The 17,845-nt window shown below is 43.1% G+C and overlaps 1 protein-coding gene across 1 annotated transcript in view; it reads left to right on the top strand.

Annotated features, from left to right (window-relative positions):
* LOC126354945 (cytochrome P450 6k1-like) overlaps positions 1-17,845 on the top strand; it is an 80,319-nt gene that overhangs the window by 15,552 nt on the left and 46,922 nt on the right. Inside the window, exon 3 of the mRNA XM_050005029.1 lies at positions 14,754-14,992. Within this exon, the coding sequence (XP_049860986.1) occupies positions 14,754-14,992 (239 nt within the window). The remainder of the gene's footprint in view (positions 1-14,753; positions 14,993-17,845) is intronic.

Genomic DNA, 17,845 nt, shown 5'->3' on the forward strand with positions numbered 1-17,845 from the left:
TTCCTAGAGTTGCACACTACTTAAACTAACTTATGCCAAGAACAACACACGTACACATAGCCGAGGGAAGACTCGAACCTCTGGCGGGAGGGGACGCCCAGTCAGTGACATGGCGCCTCTAACCGCGCGGACACTCCGAGCGTTCGAGGTAGGGAGACGCCAGTGTGTGTCAACGAAGCACACAGAACGCGTGAATGTTCTAGTTGAACAGTAGGAACTGAATCAGTCTTTTTTTTGACATCAGAAGTACAACTTAGCTGCTGGTGACTCTTGTATGGTCGTGGTCCATCAAACATTTTTGTTGCTGGCGTCTTGTCGAGAGTGGCGCTGATCATCTTCAGTGGTGCCCTGTTTTCCCTGACTCTTGCCGACTGACGGATCGAACGTCGGAGAGCGAAATAAATACTGCGAAAAAACTTAAATTAAAAATTTTAAAAAACCTGCACACAGAAATACTCTAAAAGTAAAAGAAATTATATATATTGCCCCTTTAAGTTGATCCAAGCGTCGTCGCGTAGGGGGACGCTAAGTACATTAAAAAAAACATGTATCAGCATCTATCGTTTGTGGAAGAGCACACTTCCGCTATTGTTGGGTATAAGCCTCTTCTGTTTGGCATCATCTCTTCCAGTCCCGTGCGTCCCCCATCCACTCCTCAAAATCGCTAGTGAAGTTTTAATTACTTATTATATAAAATATGAAAAACAAATCCGTATTTAATTAGGCTAACATTGTTAACGAGTAGAGTTACTCTTACAGTTACTTTTACATAATTGTATGCGAACTTTGTTTCATGCACTAATCTACCTTACGAGTCATATGTCCTGCAGTGGTTTGATGATAGGGCAGTAATTCACGCTTCATTAAAAGGCTAGCACGAATCTCACAGTCTGTGGCATGCGAAGCGTGGGGCGTGACGTTTGCGGCGACCAGAAGGGACAGTCGCGTGAGGGCAGACGCCGTTGCCCATTGTGTCTGTATTGCGAATTTTTCCGAGTACATTATTTAAGACTGAAGCCCAACGATTTGATATTTTTATTTTGATATTTACCTACGTTGCCCAGGTAGCTTACGTATTTACCCGCGTTTCCCTGGTAGCTTACTTGCATTTGAATTTCATACTTTATCGTTTTTAGATCTATTCTTTTTTATTTTATTTATTTAACGTTACCCGACGCGACGACACTGGATCAAAACATTACAACTTATGTAACCGTAGGCTTCCGCGGCCGTTGTCAATGTTTTGACGTGAAATCTTTGTTCACGAATGTACCCGTGACGGACACCATGAACATCTTAGAGGAACGCATGGCACCTGACATCAACGAGCTAGTGCGCCACTGTTTGACGACCACCTATTTTAGGTGGAAAGGGGATTTTTACGAGCAGACGGACGGTGTTGCTATGAGTTCCCCTCTTTCGCCAGCTGCAGCAGACATTTTTATGCAAGCATTCGAAGAAACAGCACTCCTGTCCTCGCCATTAGGCCCGGAATGCTGGCTACGATACGTGGATGACACCTTTGTTATCTGGCCACACGGAGAAGAAGAGCTTCAGAACTTCCAGGAACATCTTAACCAGCAGCACAGCAAAATTCATTTTACCATGGAGATTGAAAAGAATGGGGTATTGCCTTTTCTCGACGTAGAAGTTTATCGTAAGCCAGACGGGAAGCTTGGACACAGAGTTTACAGGAAGCCCACCAACACGGACAGGTACCTGCATGCATCCTCCCACCACCATCCTATGCAAAAGAATTCGGCCCTGCGAACTTTAACTAAGAGAGCCTACAGGATCAGCGATGAATACAACCTGCAAGCTGAACTGCACAACCTCAGGACCATTTTTGGAGCTAATGGCTACGACATGAGGCTGATACGCAAAACCATGGCGCCGAAGGAGGAGGGCAACAGGGAAATACAGAACGAAGCACAGAACACCGCCGTGCTACCGTATGTACAAGGGGTTACTGAACGTCTGGGCAAAATTCTCCGTCGGGCAGGTATTAAGCCGATTTTTCGTAGCAACAACAAAATAAAAGACATTCTGGGCTCGACAAAAGATACAATTGACAAGTTTATGAAATCGAGTGTGAATGTGGACCGGTCTATGTAGGTGAGACTGGGCGTCCAATAAGCACGAGGCTAACTGAACATGAGAGATATATCCGCCTCAAACAATATAGCAAATCAGCGGTGTCAGAACATCATGAGCAGTGCAGGATGAACATCGAATTTCGAGAGGCCCGAGTACTGGCGAAACAGCCGTTTAGTTCGTGGAGGAAGATTAAAGAGGCTATAGAAATAGCCAAGCGACCCGATAATATGAACAGAGAAGACAGGTACAGGCTTCCAGCGTCTTGGCTGCCTGCTGTGACAGCTTTGCTGAAGGACAGCTCGCGCAAAGCAACAGGCGTGCGGTAGGCCACAGCGGAGGATGGTACACAGAGCGCTGACGCGGCCTAGTCGATACTAGGCAGTTAGTAAATAAAGCTACGCTGCAGTCGCCGCTAAGTCTCCTATTCGCCGATTTCCACCAATGGCAGGCAGTAAAGGAAACTCCAATGGAAAACGCCTATTTCCGCCCATAACAAGACGCAATGCAAACGCCAATAAAATGAACTCCTAGTACCCTTCCTCCTCATCCTCACATCCAATCACAACACTCTTCCATAGTATATATGCACCCACACTTGCGCTCATTCAGCAGCTAGCAACACACCCTGAGGAAGGCGTCTTGCAACAGACGCCGAATCGTTGGAATTTTATAAATGACAATGCGGTCTCTAACCCAGAAGGATTTTATTGTCATTACAACTTATATTAAACTTAAATGGGCAACATATTTTTCTTTGTTTTTAGAGGTTTTGTGTCGGAGTTTTTTTTAATCTTAAACCTTTATTTCATGCTTTTTAAACTTTGTATTTTACTCGTAGACACGGTACGATTGACACTCAATTCCCGCATTCACACAAATCTTTTTGGGACGAAACACGAAAACGCTACGCGAGATCGTTTTCACTTACATGATTTATGTGTTTCTTTTTTTTTTAATTCTCGCATGTATTCATTAACTATGTTTTAGTATACATTTAGCTAATTCAGGAAACATAAGCAGTAAGCACTAGCGATAATTCTAAATCAAGTCGGAAGAAAGGGGCTGCCACTGAGCTCTCTTGCAGTAGGCTGCCTATACGTCTTATAGCAAAATCATTTGATTTAGTACTGAACTGTAGATCACAAACATAACTACAAAAATTATCTGCGAGACAATATGTTTATCTTTTACAATTGATTCACAACCACCGTTTTCTGCTCCGTAGGTGCTGAAACAGGCCACTTCATATGACAAAAGACATCATTGTTGGTCCACCGTAAAAGATAAACATAGGTTCTCGTGGACTTTTATTTAGACATTTTTAAGCTCTACAGTCTGGTGCTACGTTGCTTGATGTAGCTCCTATGTATTAAGTCACGTACATCAAGAGAGAGCATTTTTTCTTAATTTAGCTGATGAAATTTAAATGACAGCACACACATTTAGGTAACTAGCTACGAATTATCCCGATTTCAAATACTAAAAAGCTGCATTACAATCGGACATTTCGTTTGGGAGCTACGCTGCCACAGATACACGCGTTAAACTTGTAACAACCTTCTGTTTGCATCGGCGGTTAAAAAATAGGCTTGGCGGATCGGCAGAGGTAGACTTGTTCCATGCCCCACTTCCACAGTTTTTAAGTTGCTCTCTGACGTCCTATCAATCAGTCGGCAAGTCCCAATGAAACGAGGGCTCCTCTAAAGATATCCAATGCAGCTCTACACGAAACGTCAGGAAAAAAAGCCCGAAAGATTCACAAGCAACAACCATGAACGGTCATGAAAGCCTTCATCGTATAATCGGTAGTAAAGATTACCACAAAAGCAAAAAGCGCGTTACACGATTAAATGTAACTTCTCATTTGTTACAAGAGTAGAGGCCACAACAACAGTAGATGAAATTAGAAAGGACAGAAAAACTGTGCATCAACAACGTATGAGTTTCTGTCACTTTTATGAAGAACACACACGATCATCAAGTTCGGGTATCTACGGAACTAGATACGGATTTTGGTGCCTTTTGTTACACAGCCACGAGCAGTATTTGGTGTCATTCATGCGACAGGCCTGATGATAACTACTACATTTTATCCATCAGCCACTGTTCCACAATCCTGAGCCCAAGATGGAGTTACATCATTTAGGAGGTGAGAAACTGAAGTGGAGCTGCTGGCAATGATGATGTTTACGTACAAGACTTGCCTGGTTTTTTTCTTCTTCTTTTATTTACAGATTATGAATTTCTGTTGTTCACTTGTCAGAAGTCCTGTATATAATACACAGCTGAGAAGGGTTTTCTGGATAAAAACAATCGACTGTGTACAATGGAAAATGGCTGTTTGTTACAATTATTTAAATTAAATATTTTATTGCATTCGATGATACGTCCTTCAAAAGAAGTTCTACCGTCTGCTAATCCATTTTTTCATCTTTAGTGACGGTTTCCTTTTCATATCGTTCACTGCCACGCTGTACAATGCAGTGACCACACAGAAAACAAGAACTGCTGATTTCCTTTCAGCACGCTATCCGCGCCGTACTCACCACGCTACACATTTCGTATTCGCTTTAGCGAGCGCTTCGTGGTGTGCAACTGGACGCTTAGTGATCAGCTATACTGCAACGGCCTCGTCAATTCGTTGTATCCTCTTTCTCATTTTCTACACTCCCCCCCATGAACCATGGACCTTGCCGTTGGTGGGAAGGCTTGCGTGCCTCAGCGATACAGATAGCCGTACCGTAGGTGCAACCACAACGGAGGGGTATCTGTTAAGAGGCCAGACAAACGTGTGGTTCCTGAAGAGGAGCAGCAGCCTTTTCAGTAGTTGCAGGGGCAACAGTCTGGATGATTGACTGATCTGGCCTTGTAACAATAACAAAAACGGCCTTACTGTGCTGGTACTGCGAACGGCTGAAAGCAAGGGGAAACTACGGCCGTAAATTTTCCCGAGGGCATGTAGCTTTACTGCATGATTAAATGATGATGGCGTCCTCTTGGGTAAAATATTCTGGAGGTAAAATAGTCCCCCATTCGGATCTCCGGGCGGGGACTACTCAAGAGGATGTCGTTATCAGGAGAAAGAAAACTGGCGTTCTAAGAATCGGAGCGTGGAATGTCAGATCCATTAATCGGGCAGGTATGTTAGAAGATTTAAAAAGGGGAATGGATAAGTTAAAGTTAGATATAGAGGGGATTAGTGAAGTTCGGTGACAGGAGGAGCAAGACTTTTGGTCAGGTGACTACAGGGTAATAAACACAAAATCAAATAGGGGTAATGCAGGAGTAGGTTTAATAATGAATAGGAAAATAGGAATGCGGGTAAGCTACTACAAACAGCATAGTGAACGCATTATTGTGGCCAAGATAGATACGAAGCGCACAACTACTACAGTAAAACAAGTTTATATGCCAACTAGCTCTGCAGATGACGAAGAAATTGAAGAAATGTATGATAAAATAAAAGAAATTATTCAGTAGTGAAGGGTGACGAAAATTTAATAGTCATGGGTGACTGGAATTCGGTAGCAGGAAAAGGGAGAGAAGGAAACGTAGTAGGTGTATATGGACTGGGGTTAAGGAATGAAAGAGGAAGCCGCCTGGTAGAATTTTGCACAGAGCACAACTTAACCATAGCTAACACTTGGTTCAAGAATCATAAAAGAAGGTTGTATACATGGAAGAAGCCTGGAGATACTGACAGGTTCCAGATAGAATATATAATGGTAAGACAGAGATTTAGGAACCAGGTTTTAAATTGTAAGACATTTCCAGGGGCAGATGTGGACTCTGACCACAATCTATGGGTTATGACCTGTAGATTAAAACTAAAGAAACTGCAAAAAGGTGGGAATCTAAGGAGATGGGACCTGGATAAACTAAAAGAACCAGAGGTTGTACAGAGTTTCAGGGGGAGCATAAGGGAGCAATTGACAGGAATGGGGGAAAGAAATACGGTGGAAGAAGAATGAGTAGCTTTGAGGGATGAAGTAGTGAAGGCAGCAGAGGATCAAGTAGGTAAAAAGGCAAGGGCTAGTAGAAATCCTTGGGTAACTGAAGAAATATTGAATTTAATTGATGAAAGGAGAAAATATAAAAATGCAATAATGAAGCAGGCAAAAAGGAATACAGACGTCTCAAAAATGAGATCGACAAGAAGTGCAAAATGGCTAAACAGGGGTGGCTAGAGGACAAATGTAAGAATGTAGAGGCTTATCTCACTAGAGGTAAGGTAGATACTGCCTACAGGAAAATTAAAGAGACCTTTGGGGATAAGAGAACCACTTGTATGAAGATCAAGTGCTCAGATGGAAACCCAGTTCTAAGCAAAGAAGGGAAAGCAGAAAGGTGGAAGGAGTATATAGAGGGTTTATACAAGGGCGATGTACTAGAGGACAATATTATGTAAATGGAAGGGGATGTAGATGAAGATGAAACGGGAGATACGATACTGCGTGAAGAGTTTGACAGAGCAGTGAAAGACCTGAGTCGAAACAAGGCCCCCGGAGTAGACAACATTCCATTGGAACTACTGACGGCCTTGGGAGAGCCAGTCCTGACGAAACTCTACCATCTGGTGAGGAAGATGTATGAGACAGGCGAAATACCCTCAGACTTCAAAAAGAATATAATAATTCCAATCCCAAAGAAAGCAGGTGTTGACAGATGTGAAAATTACCGAACTATCAGTTTAATAAGTCACAGCTGCAAAATACTAACCCGAATTCTTTACAGACGAATGGAAAAACTAGTAGAAGCCGACCTCGGGGAAGATCAGTTTGGATTCCGTAGAAATGTTGGAACACGTGAGGCAATACTGACCCTACGACTTACCTTAGAAGCTAGATTAAGGAAGGACAAACCTAAGTTTCTAACATTTGTAGACTTAGAGAAAGCTTTTGACAATGTTGATGGGAATACTCTCTTTCAAATACAGGGGTAAAATACAGGGAGCGAAAGGCTATTTACAATTTGTACAGAAACCAGATGGCAGTTGTAAGAGTCGAGGGACACGAAAGGGAATCAGTGGTTGGGAAGGGAGTGAGACAGGGTTGTAGACTCTCCCCGATGTTATTCAATCTGTATATTGAGCAAGCAGTGAAGGAAACAAAAGAAAAATTTGGAGTAGGTATTAAAATGCATGGAGAACAAACAAAAACTTTGAGGTTCGCCGATGACATTGTAATTCTGTCAGAGGCAGCAAAGGACTTGGAACAGCAGTTGAATGAAATGGACAGTGTCTTGAAAGGAGTGTATAAGATGAACATCAATAAAAGGAAAACAAGGATAATGGTATGTGGTCGAATTAAGTCGGGTGATGCTGAGGAAATTAGATAAGGAAATGGGACGCTTAAAGTAGTAAAGGAGTTTTGCTATTTGGGGAGCAAAATAACTGATGATGGTCGAAGTAGAGAGGATATTAAATGTAGACTGGCAATGGCAAGGAAAGCGTTTCTGAAGAACATAAATTTGTTAACATCGAGTATAGATTTATGTGTCAGGAAGTCATTTCTGAAATTATTTGTATGGAGTGTAGCCATGTATGGACGTGAAACATGGACGATAAATAGTTTGGACAAGAAGAGAATAGAAGCTTTCGAAATGTGGTGCTACAGAAGAATGCTGAAGATTAGATGGGTAGATCACATAACTAATGAGGAGGTATTGAATAGGATTGGGGAGAAGAGAAGTTTGTGGCACAACTTGACCAGAAGAAGGGATCGGTTGGTAGGACATGTCCTGAGGCATCAAGGATCACCAATTTAGTATTGGAGGGAAGCGTGGAGGGTAAAAATCGTAGAGGGAGACCAAGAGATGACTACACTAAGCAGATTCAGAAGGATGTAGGTTTCAGTAGGTACTGGGAGATGAAGAAGCTTGCACGGGACAGAGTAGCATGGAGAGCTGCATCAAACCAGTCTCAGGACTGAAGACCACAACAACACACTCCGTAATGATGCTCGCTGCATTCAACAGAACTCGGTCCAGGCAAATGGCGCTACTCACAGTAACGGCTCGAGGAGTGGACATAACTTTAACACATTCCGGCTATCACAAAAAATCTGTGAGTGGATTATATAATGGAATAAATATTAATATCACGTACCAGTATACAACAACACATTAAGCGTATCAGTCTCGTCAGTAATTTAATTTTTAGTTTCGTAGTGAAACAAAGATACCGTAGTGAATGGAAAGACAAATGTACGTCACATCCAATGTAAGATGCAGCTGCATGAAAAATATTGATGTTGCGGTCACCAAATAAGCCTGGTGTCGAACATAAACGTGCCAACCCTCTACCACAGAATGAAGGTGCTGTATTGAAGTGGCTTGCTAAGCATTCAGTAAACAAATAGCTTCGTCTCAGGTTAAAATGAGACTATAGAGTATAATGGTGGCACCAGAGACTAAGATACAATTAAGAACAATAGCCGTGCGTGTTAAGGCGGTGCATTCAGGAAGGTGAAATGCACAGACGCTGGATTAAATCCGTCCAGTTGATTAGCGTCGAGGATCGGTGTGCCATTCAACGTGGATGTGGTTTTTAGGTGGTTTTCTCCGTCTCACTACTTGAATACCACACTGCTACCCAAGTCACACCTCAGTTACATGATTCGCAAGCCTTTAGGAAACTTACGCGCACATTCACATCAGTAACACTACTCGCAGACAGTTGTACACCTGTTCGTCCCAGGGGTAACGAGGTGCGATAGGAATGGCACCTGCACCATTTACATTATCCATACCAAATCCAACGATAATCATGCCACCCATGCGTCGATGTGGGCCAAGGCACGAGAAAAAGAAGAAGTTTAAAGTAACTTTAAAAACACTGAACCTGCGTATGAAGTAGAGTCATGGCAAGTTTGCTCACCAACAATTAACGCTGGTCTATTCTTGAAGGTAGTTGACCAGCTATTCTATATTCCGACACAACTGTCGTAAAGGAGTGTGATTATAATATAAGATAAATGTTTATTTGACGCTACAGTAATGACGCTATAGTCCCAGTGCATAATTTTTTCTTTAAAAGGATTATGATTGTGATACATAGTGTTTTGATGCGATACATAGTTATTATATCTAGTAAATAGGATTTTAATTTGTTTTTGCTATTGTCTGTGTGGATGTAACAAACGACTTCTTAATGGGAAGCAAGAAACTGGTATTTTGTAATGCGTGTACAACAATATTTAGTTGTTATAATGCTGATTTCTTTATTATCATACCTTGTCGACTATGCTTTTCTATCTAATTCTAATGGTTCAAATGGCTCTGAGCACTATGGGACTCAACTGCAGTGGTCATTAGTCCCCTAGAACTTAGAACTACTTAAACCTAACTAACCTAAGGACATCACACACATCCATGCCCGAGGCAGGATTCGAACCTGCGACCGTAGCAGTCGCACGGTTCCGGACTGCGCGCCTAGAACCGCGAGACCACCGCGGCCGGCGTCTAATTCTAATGCTGTAATCAATGTATACCAGTATTTAGGTTTGTATACCAGTTTTTGGTGTATGTTTATGTTTCAACTAGAGACTAGTTTCATTAAAACTGTCTTGTGTCATGTATTTCTATACTACATTCATGCCTGCCAGTCAGAGAATGGGTAACTAGAAAAATGGAGCAATGTTATGTTAGCAAGTGTGTCTGTCCTATATGCGAGTACAACGCGTTTCCAGATTCTTTCTTCAGAACATAGTAAAATTATATGGTACATTCAATATGGAGCTTGCCATTCTTTATAGACTCACAGTGAGGTTATTATATGTGTTTATCTCATGGGAGTTTGCGCCAAGATAATGATTAAATATATGTATATGTGTTTACTTTTCACCCAAATCCTCGAAAGCCATGCGCTCCGCCTTGCCTTCCGTATCCGCCTTCCTTCCCCCACACGGCTCCTGTATGAACTCATCCCCTCCCCATGCCTCCTCCTTTTCTTCCAACATCTCCACATCCTGTACACTGTCTGCAGGCTTGATCTCCCCTACCCCCTGGTTTCCTACTCCCTCTCCACCCCCAGCCTGTTGCCGCGCCTCTATCACTATATCCCTCCCTTTCTCCACCTCCACACCATCCATCTCCTTCATCAGAGCAATTTCCAGCACCTCCCCCTCCCGGATGATAAACTTCGCCATCGTATATACCCTTCCTACCAACTGTAACCTGGCCTTGTCCCCCCTCCCCAGGGCCTCCTTTTTCTTCTCCCCTCCTTCCCTCCCCCCCCCCCCCCAAGACCCTGCTCCCCATCCTCAGCTCTTTCCCTCCCACGTCCCTCCCTCCCTGGCCCTCTTTGGAACGCCACCCACCCATCTCCCGCCTCTCTTCCCACCCTGCTTTCCTCCCTCCTCCCTCAACTCTTTGTGCCTGGCAGATCCTCCGTTTTGATCATGAGGATCAGTGTGCCACGTCATTGTTGTGTTTGGTGCTGTTATCCTGTGCGCCAAGAGGTGTGATTTTAATTGTGCGCCAGCCTTGTACATAGTGTTACTGTCATGTGCTCCCCATCTGTCGATACTTTTATACTCCAGTCATACTTCGCCTTGTGTTCCTTTAAAAGTCCCAGTGGGTCGTTTTTTGTGTGCACTACGTTTTTACGGTTTCTATCTCCATTTTACAGTTGTCCGTTTTTGCCTATTGTCTCCCATAATCTTACCCTCTGTTTTAATATCAATGTACACCATGTTTTCTCCTTTATGTTATTTTTTTCATGTCTTCCATTGTATGTTCTATGTCTTTCAGCTGAAGAGCAGTGCATATGCTGCTGCCTGCCCGCCCTGATGGGCAACTGAAATACAATTAAAAAAAAAATCCTTTTTAGATTTATGAATTTATATCACCCATATGATCGTTGTGTAACAGCAGGATACATTGCAAGAATCTTTTGCAATTTTTACGGTGATGTAGGTTTCTCTAATCTACACTCCTGGAAATGGAAAAAAGAACACATTGACACCGGTGTGTCAGACCCACCATACTTGCTCCGGACACTGCGAGAGGGCTGTACAAGCAATGATCACACGCACGGCACAGCGGACACACCAGGAACCGCGGTGTTGGCCGTCGAATGGCGCTAGCTGCGCAGCATTTGTGCACCGCCGCCGTCAGTGTCAGCCAGTTTGCCGTGGCATACGGAGCTCCATCGCAGTCTTTAACACTGGTAGCATGCCGCGACAGCGTGGACGTGAACCGTATGTGCAGTTGACGGACTTTGAGCGAGGGCGTATAGTGGGCATGCGGGAGGCCGGGTGGATGTACCGCCTAATTGCTCAACACGTGGGGCGTGAGGTCTCCACAGTACATCGATGTTGTCGCCAGTGGTCGGCGGAAGGTGCACGTGGCCGTCGACCTGGGACCGGACCGCAGCGACGCACAGATGCACGCCAAGACCGTAGGATCCTACGCAGTGCCGTAGGGGACCGCACCGCCACTTCCCAGCAAATTAGGGACACTGTTGCTCCTGGGGTATTGGCGAGGACCATTCGCAACCGTCTCCATGAAGCTGGGCTACGGTCCCGCACACTGTTAGGCCGTCTTCCGCTCACGCCCCAACATCGTGCAGCCCGCCTCCAGTGGTGTCGCGACAGGCGTGAATGGAGGGACGAATGGAGACGTGTCGTCTTCAGCGATGAGAGTCGCTTCTGCCTTGGTGCCAATGATGGTCGTATGCGTGTTTGGCGCCGTGCAGGTGAGCGCCACAATCAGGACTGCATACGACCGAGGCACACAGGGCCAACACCCGGCATCATGGTATGGGGAGCGATCTCCTACACTGGCCGTACACCTCTGGTGATCGTCGAGGGGACACTGAATAGTGCACGGTACATCCAAACCGTCATCGAACCCATCGTTCTAACATTCCTAGACCGACAAGGTCCGCATGTATCCCGTGCCACCCAAGGTGCTCTAGAAGGTGTAAGTCAACTACCCTGGTCAGCAAGATCTCCGGATCTGTCCCCCATTGAGCATGTTTGGGACTGGATGAAGCGTCGTCTCACGCGGTCTGCACGTCCAGCACGAACGCTGGTCCAACTGAGGCGCCAGGTGGAAATGGCATGGCAAGCCGTTCCACAGGATTACATCCGGCATCTCTACGATCGTCTCCATGGGAGAATAGCAGCCTGCATTGCTGCGAAAGTTGCATATACACTGTACTTGTGCCGACATTGTGCATGCTCTGTTGCCTGTGTCTATGTGCCTGTGGTTCTGTCAGTGTGATCATGTGATGTATCTGACCCCAGGAATGTGTCAATAAAGTTTCCCCTTCCTGGGACAATGAATTCACGGTGTTCTTATTTCAATTTCCAGGAGTGTATATTAGGACATGGAATGAACGGTTGTGCAAGCATGTGAATAAATGTGAATAACTTGTCATAACTTGATTGTACCACCACTGCCTCAGTTGCCTGCTATCATTACTTTTCGTAATTGTTGTTACATGTATGGTCACAATTCCCATTATATATTCGACAACCAATGTTTTAAATTTGAAAATGACGTAGTTATTGGAAATGCCCTATTTTAAAGAAAAATGTTATGTAGTGTGACTATGGTATGACTATCGTTGTGTCAAGTAAATCGTTGAATAACCAGTAGAATGTCCAATATGGCTCTGCCGGCAGTATGCAGGGTGATTCAGTGATGACGTTACAGACTTTAAGGAACGATGGAGAACGATAAGGGATTTTGATCCGGAAACGATCAAGTTGAAAGTTATAAGCGAAAATCGCTCTCATATTTGTGACATTGGACCTCTTCTACTGCCGGATTCTTGCTTTCCGTACTTTGGAAGAAGGTAGTGTGGACTGAAACAAGAAAAAAAGCGTGCAGTGTATATTGGCTCTAAAATGCATACCTTGAAAGCTATGAGCACTTGTTCAGCACAAGGAAGATGTTTCCCAACAGAAAGAAGATGAACAAGTGCTCGTAGCTCTTAAGGTATTCATTTTAGAGCCCATGTTTTAGAGATCATTTTTTAATGTTTTATTTACCATTTCTCGAAACATGGAGAGCAGTAGAGGAGGTCCAATGCCAGAGGTAGCATCAGTGTGCTTCGTCAGTGTTGTGTTCGGTGCCGTTCTACAGTGACGTCAAGTGCTGTGGTTTTAATCTAGTGTTTGACTTGTATATAGTTTGGCTGTCCATGATTATTCTGAGCTACGTCACACATGGTGCGGCTGTTTTAATCATTCTGCAACTTTTATCCTCCGGCCGTACTTCGCCTTGTGTTCTTTTAATCCTTACAGTGTGTGATTTTTGTGTAAAATACTTTTTAGATTTTTATCTTCATTTTTTCAGTCACTCCCTTTTTGGTATGCTCTCTTCCATTACGTCCTCCCTTTTTATATCAATGTTCCGCCATGTTTTCTCCTTTATGTTGTTTTAAATGTCTTCCTTTTATATACTTAATGTCTCTCGGCTGAAGGGCAGCGCCTAAGCTGCTGCCAGCCTGTCCCAGGTAGGGAAATGAAATAAAATTTTAAAAAAGAAACAGAAAAAGAAAAATGAAGCAGTTTAAAGGTATTGGTGGTCGGCCGAGTTGTAGTTCTGTAGTGCTACTGTCCAAATATCACTAAGTTTCATGGTCTCTTCTTTCCGATTAAACTTATCCCTATGTTTATATATTTCAATTGCTTCTCTACAAAGCCGTGGGTAATAGTTCGTCGTCGTAGATAAAATTTATAAAGAAAGTAACGGATCAGATTGGAAAGATTTTAAGTAAACGTGATATGAGACCTGTTTTTAGACCAAAGAAGAAAATTTGTCATGTTCTCCGGTCTGTAAAAGATAAACGCGCTCCTCTATCAGCCAGTGGCGTATATAAAATTCCGTATACATGTGGTAAAGTTTATACTGGAACAATGAAGAGAAGCGTAAATACACGGTTAAAAGAACACAGAAGTCTTTGCCGATTAGGGAAAACAGACAAATCGGCTGAAGCAGAACACGCTTTTCAGTCAGGAAATCATCAAGTTAAGTTTTACGAAACAAAAATTTTATCTACGACGACGAACTATTACCCGCGGCTTTGTAGAGAAGCAATTGAAATATATAAACATAGGGATAATTTTAATCGGAAAAAATAGACCACGAAATTTAGTGATATTTGGACAGTAGCACTACAGAATTGCTAGACAGTTTTATCTGTGACGAGATTACGTTCGATAGTTAAGTTTCATCTCTGACAAAGATTATCTCTGCATATCACGTGTAACTCTGGCCACGCCCACTTTCTACAATATATAAGTCGCTCTCAGACGTCCGACCCATCAGTCGGCCTTCTCACGATATTGGCGGTTAACCAAAATCTTTGTGAGGAATGACTTTTCAGTGTCACAATGCATAGTGATCGATGAAACACACTACAGCTGACCTGACATAGTCAACAGGATATCACTTTCGAAGAAACTCTGTCCAACACTGACTGACCAAGTTCCTTGGGGTTTTTGTGATGTATCAGTACGTAAAGGGGGGGTGAGGCAGCATGAGTGTTTTCAAATGACACTGAAGCGTTGATATGCACGTGTTGTTCTATTTTTCTCTTCCATTAACCTAGTTCACATTGAGAGTCAATACAATTGTGGTGGCCTGTAAGTGTTATTATACGAGAGAGCCGTAATTCATCTCGTCTCGCCCTGCCATTTCAGGTGAGAGGTATGTCGGATTTTATGGATTTGATCGCCCATTGCTGATTATCCGCGACCCGGACCTGCTTCGCAACGTCCTTGTCAAGGACTTCGCGACGTTCCATGACAGGGGAAATTTCATCGACAACGGAGATCCGCTGAACAGGCATCTCCTCGCTTTGGCAGGAAAGGAGTGGCGCCGGCTGAGAACCAAGTTAAGCCCCACGTTCACGTCTGGCAAACTGAAGGGCATGTTCAAGGTGAGTCGTTATGCGGTGCTACAGCATGTGTAATCCCTTTCTGCTACAGATTCAAAGATCGAGAGACATAACTTATCTTTCATAGACTGTAAATATTTTCAGAATGAGATTTTGACTCTGTAGCGGAGTGTGCGCTGATATGAAACTTCCTGGCAAATTAAAACTCTGTGCCGGACTCGAACTCGGGACCTTTGCCTTTCGGGGGCAAGTGCTCTGCCAACTTTCTTTTTTTTAATATATAATCTCATTTTGTTCGCTTCGTTCGTTGCATCTGTTAGGGGCGAACGTCGTAAGACATCCGTTTAAGTTCGTTTATGATCGATGAATGTTTTATTACAGAGGGCAGCTAACCCTCTGATCGAACACGCTGAGTTACCGTGCCGGCACCAACTGAGCTACCCAAGCACGACTCACGCCCCGTCCTCACAGCCCTACTTTGCCAGTATCTTGTCTCCTACCTTCCAAACTTTACAGAAGCTCTTTTAATCTGCCAGGAAGTTTCATATCAGCGCACACTCCGCTGCAGAGTGAATGTTTCATTCTAGAAACATCCCCCAGGTTGTGGCTGAGCCATGTCTCCGCAATATCCTTTCTTCCAGGAGTGCTAGTTCTGCAAGGTTCGCAGGAGAGCTTCTGTGAAGTTTGGAAGGTAGGAGGCGAGGTACTGGCGGAATTAAAGCTGTGAGGACGGAGCGTGAGTCGTGCTTGGGTAACTCAGATGGTAGAGCACTTACTCTCGAAAGGCAAAGGTCCCGAGTTAGAGTCTCGGTCCGGCACACAGTTTTAATCTGTAAATATTTTTCTTATATCAAGATTGATGGAAGAGTTAGACATGTGAATCCAGCTAGAAACCATAGGTCCCGAACCAACTGTAGTTTCGTTATTTCCTCAAGTGATCACTTGGTAATTTTGGCACTCTTTCCAGCATAAAAATATTTTGCCTTAATCCTCAGTAATGTTAGGACAGACGATGGCAATTTTATGTTTCCCTTTAGTATTTATGCCTCTTATGCAAGTACAGGTTAAACCTTACAAATATTAAATTATAATCTGCATGACGAAATACGCAACCATTTTATATCGATATTATTGTTTTTCTTGTAGGCTTAACTCAAAAAATCGATAGTTCCTACGCCACACTCTTCTAAGCTGATTGCCGTCCATGACGAAATAGCAGAACTGACTTTTCACATATTCCAGCTAATTACCCAGTGAAGAATTAACCTGCAAACGCCATCTCTCTTTGCTCACAGATATGTTCTCTAAGTAAATTGAAAGTCTCATGCAGAGCGTAATGTTCCCATTCCATTCACCTTTTGCCACCAGCATGTCTAAACGTTAATTATATACAGTTGTAAGGCGAGAGCTGAAACGTAGTCCAGAAAGCTGACTCACCCTCTAGTGGTCAGAACAATAAGTCAAGGCATATGTCGTAATGATGGAATGATGACTTGATCAAATATTGTTTGGCATAAAGTTAGTTTAGGCCTAAAATTAATAGAGCGACATACAAACCAGTACGAGACATTTCCTTTAAAATCGCAATGTGGCATTTTTCGGCTGGCACGACTTTCTTCAGTTCGAGAACAGTGGAGTCGGCGCTGTTTACCCTCCACTGTTTGATTGTGGTATAAAGAAGTTCACAGGTCCAGTGACTGTTTGAACAAACAGGGCTTGTCTAGAGTACTATCGTCGCAAGTCCTTAAAAGTGAATGTGAATGACAGAAGAGAAGCATAAGAATTCTCAGGATCTATTGTGCAGTGAGACAATCGACAGGTATTGCAAATTTACTATAAAACGACAGTACTGCACCATGCAGAAGGAATATAAGGGTTTTGTTGACGATGAACGAGTACAAAATTACAACGATATACAGTCAAAGTTCATTGTTCTGTACATCAAGAAGTACTTTGTGCTAAATTTGCAGGGCGTGGGGTGCATAATGAAACCGGTGATATAAATAATAAATTTTCTGAAATCGCACTGAGTATTCCACTGTGAACTGTAATAGTTTCTGATGAGAATGGGAACAGTATGGGGACTGTGTATAGGGTGATTCACGACGATATCCAAATATTTTTATATGTTACTCTACAGGTAAAACTAAAGAAAAAACTGCATATAAAAATACGTCGCAAATGTTTAGTTACGGAGTTAGCTCTAATAAAAGATTTTGCCTGAAATTTAGCAACCTTGCTAATATGAAGCCATCGGAAAACTGCACAAGGTTAAAGTAAAGCACGATTTCCATTTACTTTGTCGTTATTGATCTGGTGAATCTAAGAAAACATATTCAAGACGTCTACCTGCAGTGATCTTCCGTAACATCCAGGGAAGCTAGGAGGAGAACCTGTTTCCCGTAACATTCGAAATACTCCACTAATGGTTCGTGCTTTCGGAATCCTCCGAGTTGTATAATGCACGCGATATTCGTTAACTGCAGCCGTAGCATTACTATCCCATTTGCCATAAATAAACACCATATCGGCGTATTCCTCTGTCGTAAATTTGAAAGGCATCCCTATTTCGTAAATGATCCACAAACTACAACAGTTGCTATGTGGTTTCTTTTAAATACACAGTTGTAATTATGTTCTTCCAGTGAACAATACAGAAAACTAACTCGTTTCAAGGTTAGGAAACGACTGAAACAACTCACTAACGGTTGCCAACAGTGACATAAACGTTTCTACATTCTTAATGAAAAGTAAACAAAATTACTTGTATAATAATCTTTGCTTCTCTGTATGTTCTGGAAACTTACTACCAATACACGTCTGGGACATGTTTTATTAAATTCGTCAGACCAATAACAATAAAGTAAATAGAAATCGTGCTTTACTTTAATCTCG

The sequence above is a fragment of the Schistocerca gregaria genome, chromosome 3 (genome assembly GCF_023897955.1).
Source record: "Schistocerca gregaria isolate iqSchGreg1 chromosome 3, iqSchGreg1.2, whole genome shotgun sequence".
Lineage (NCBI taxonomy): Eukaryota > Metazoa > Arthropoda > Insecta > Orthoptera > Acrididae > Schistocerca > Schistocerca gregaria.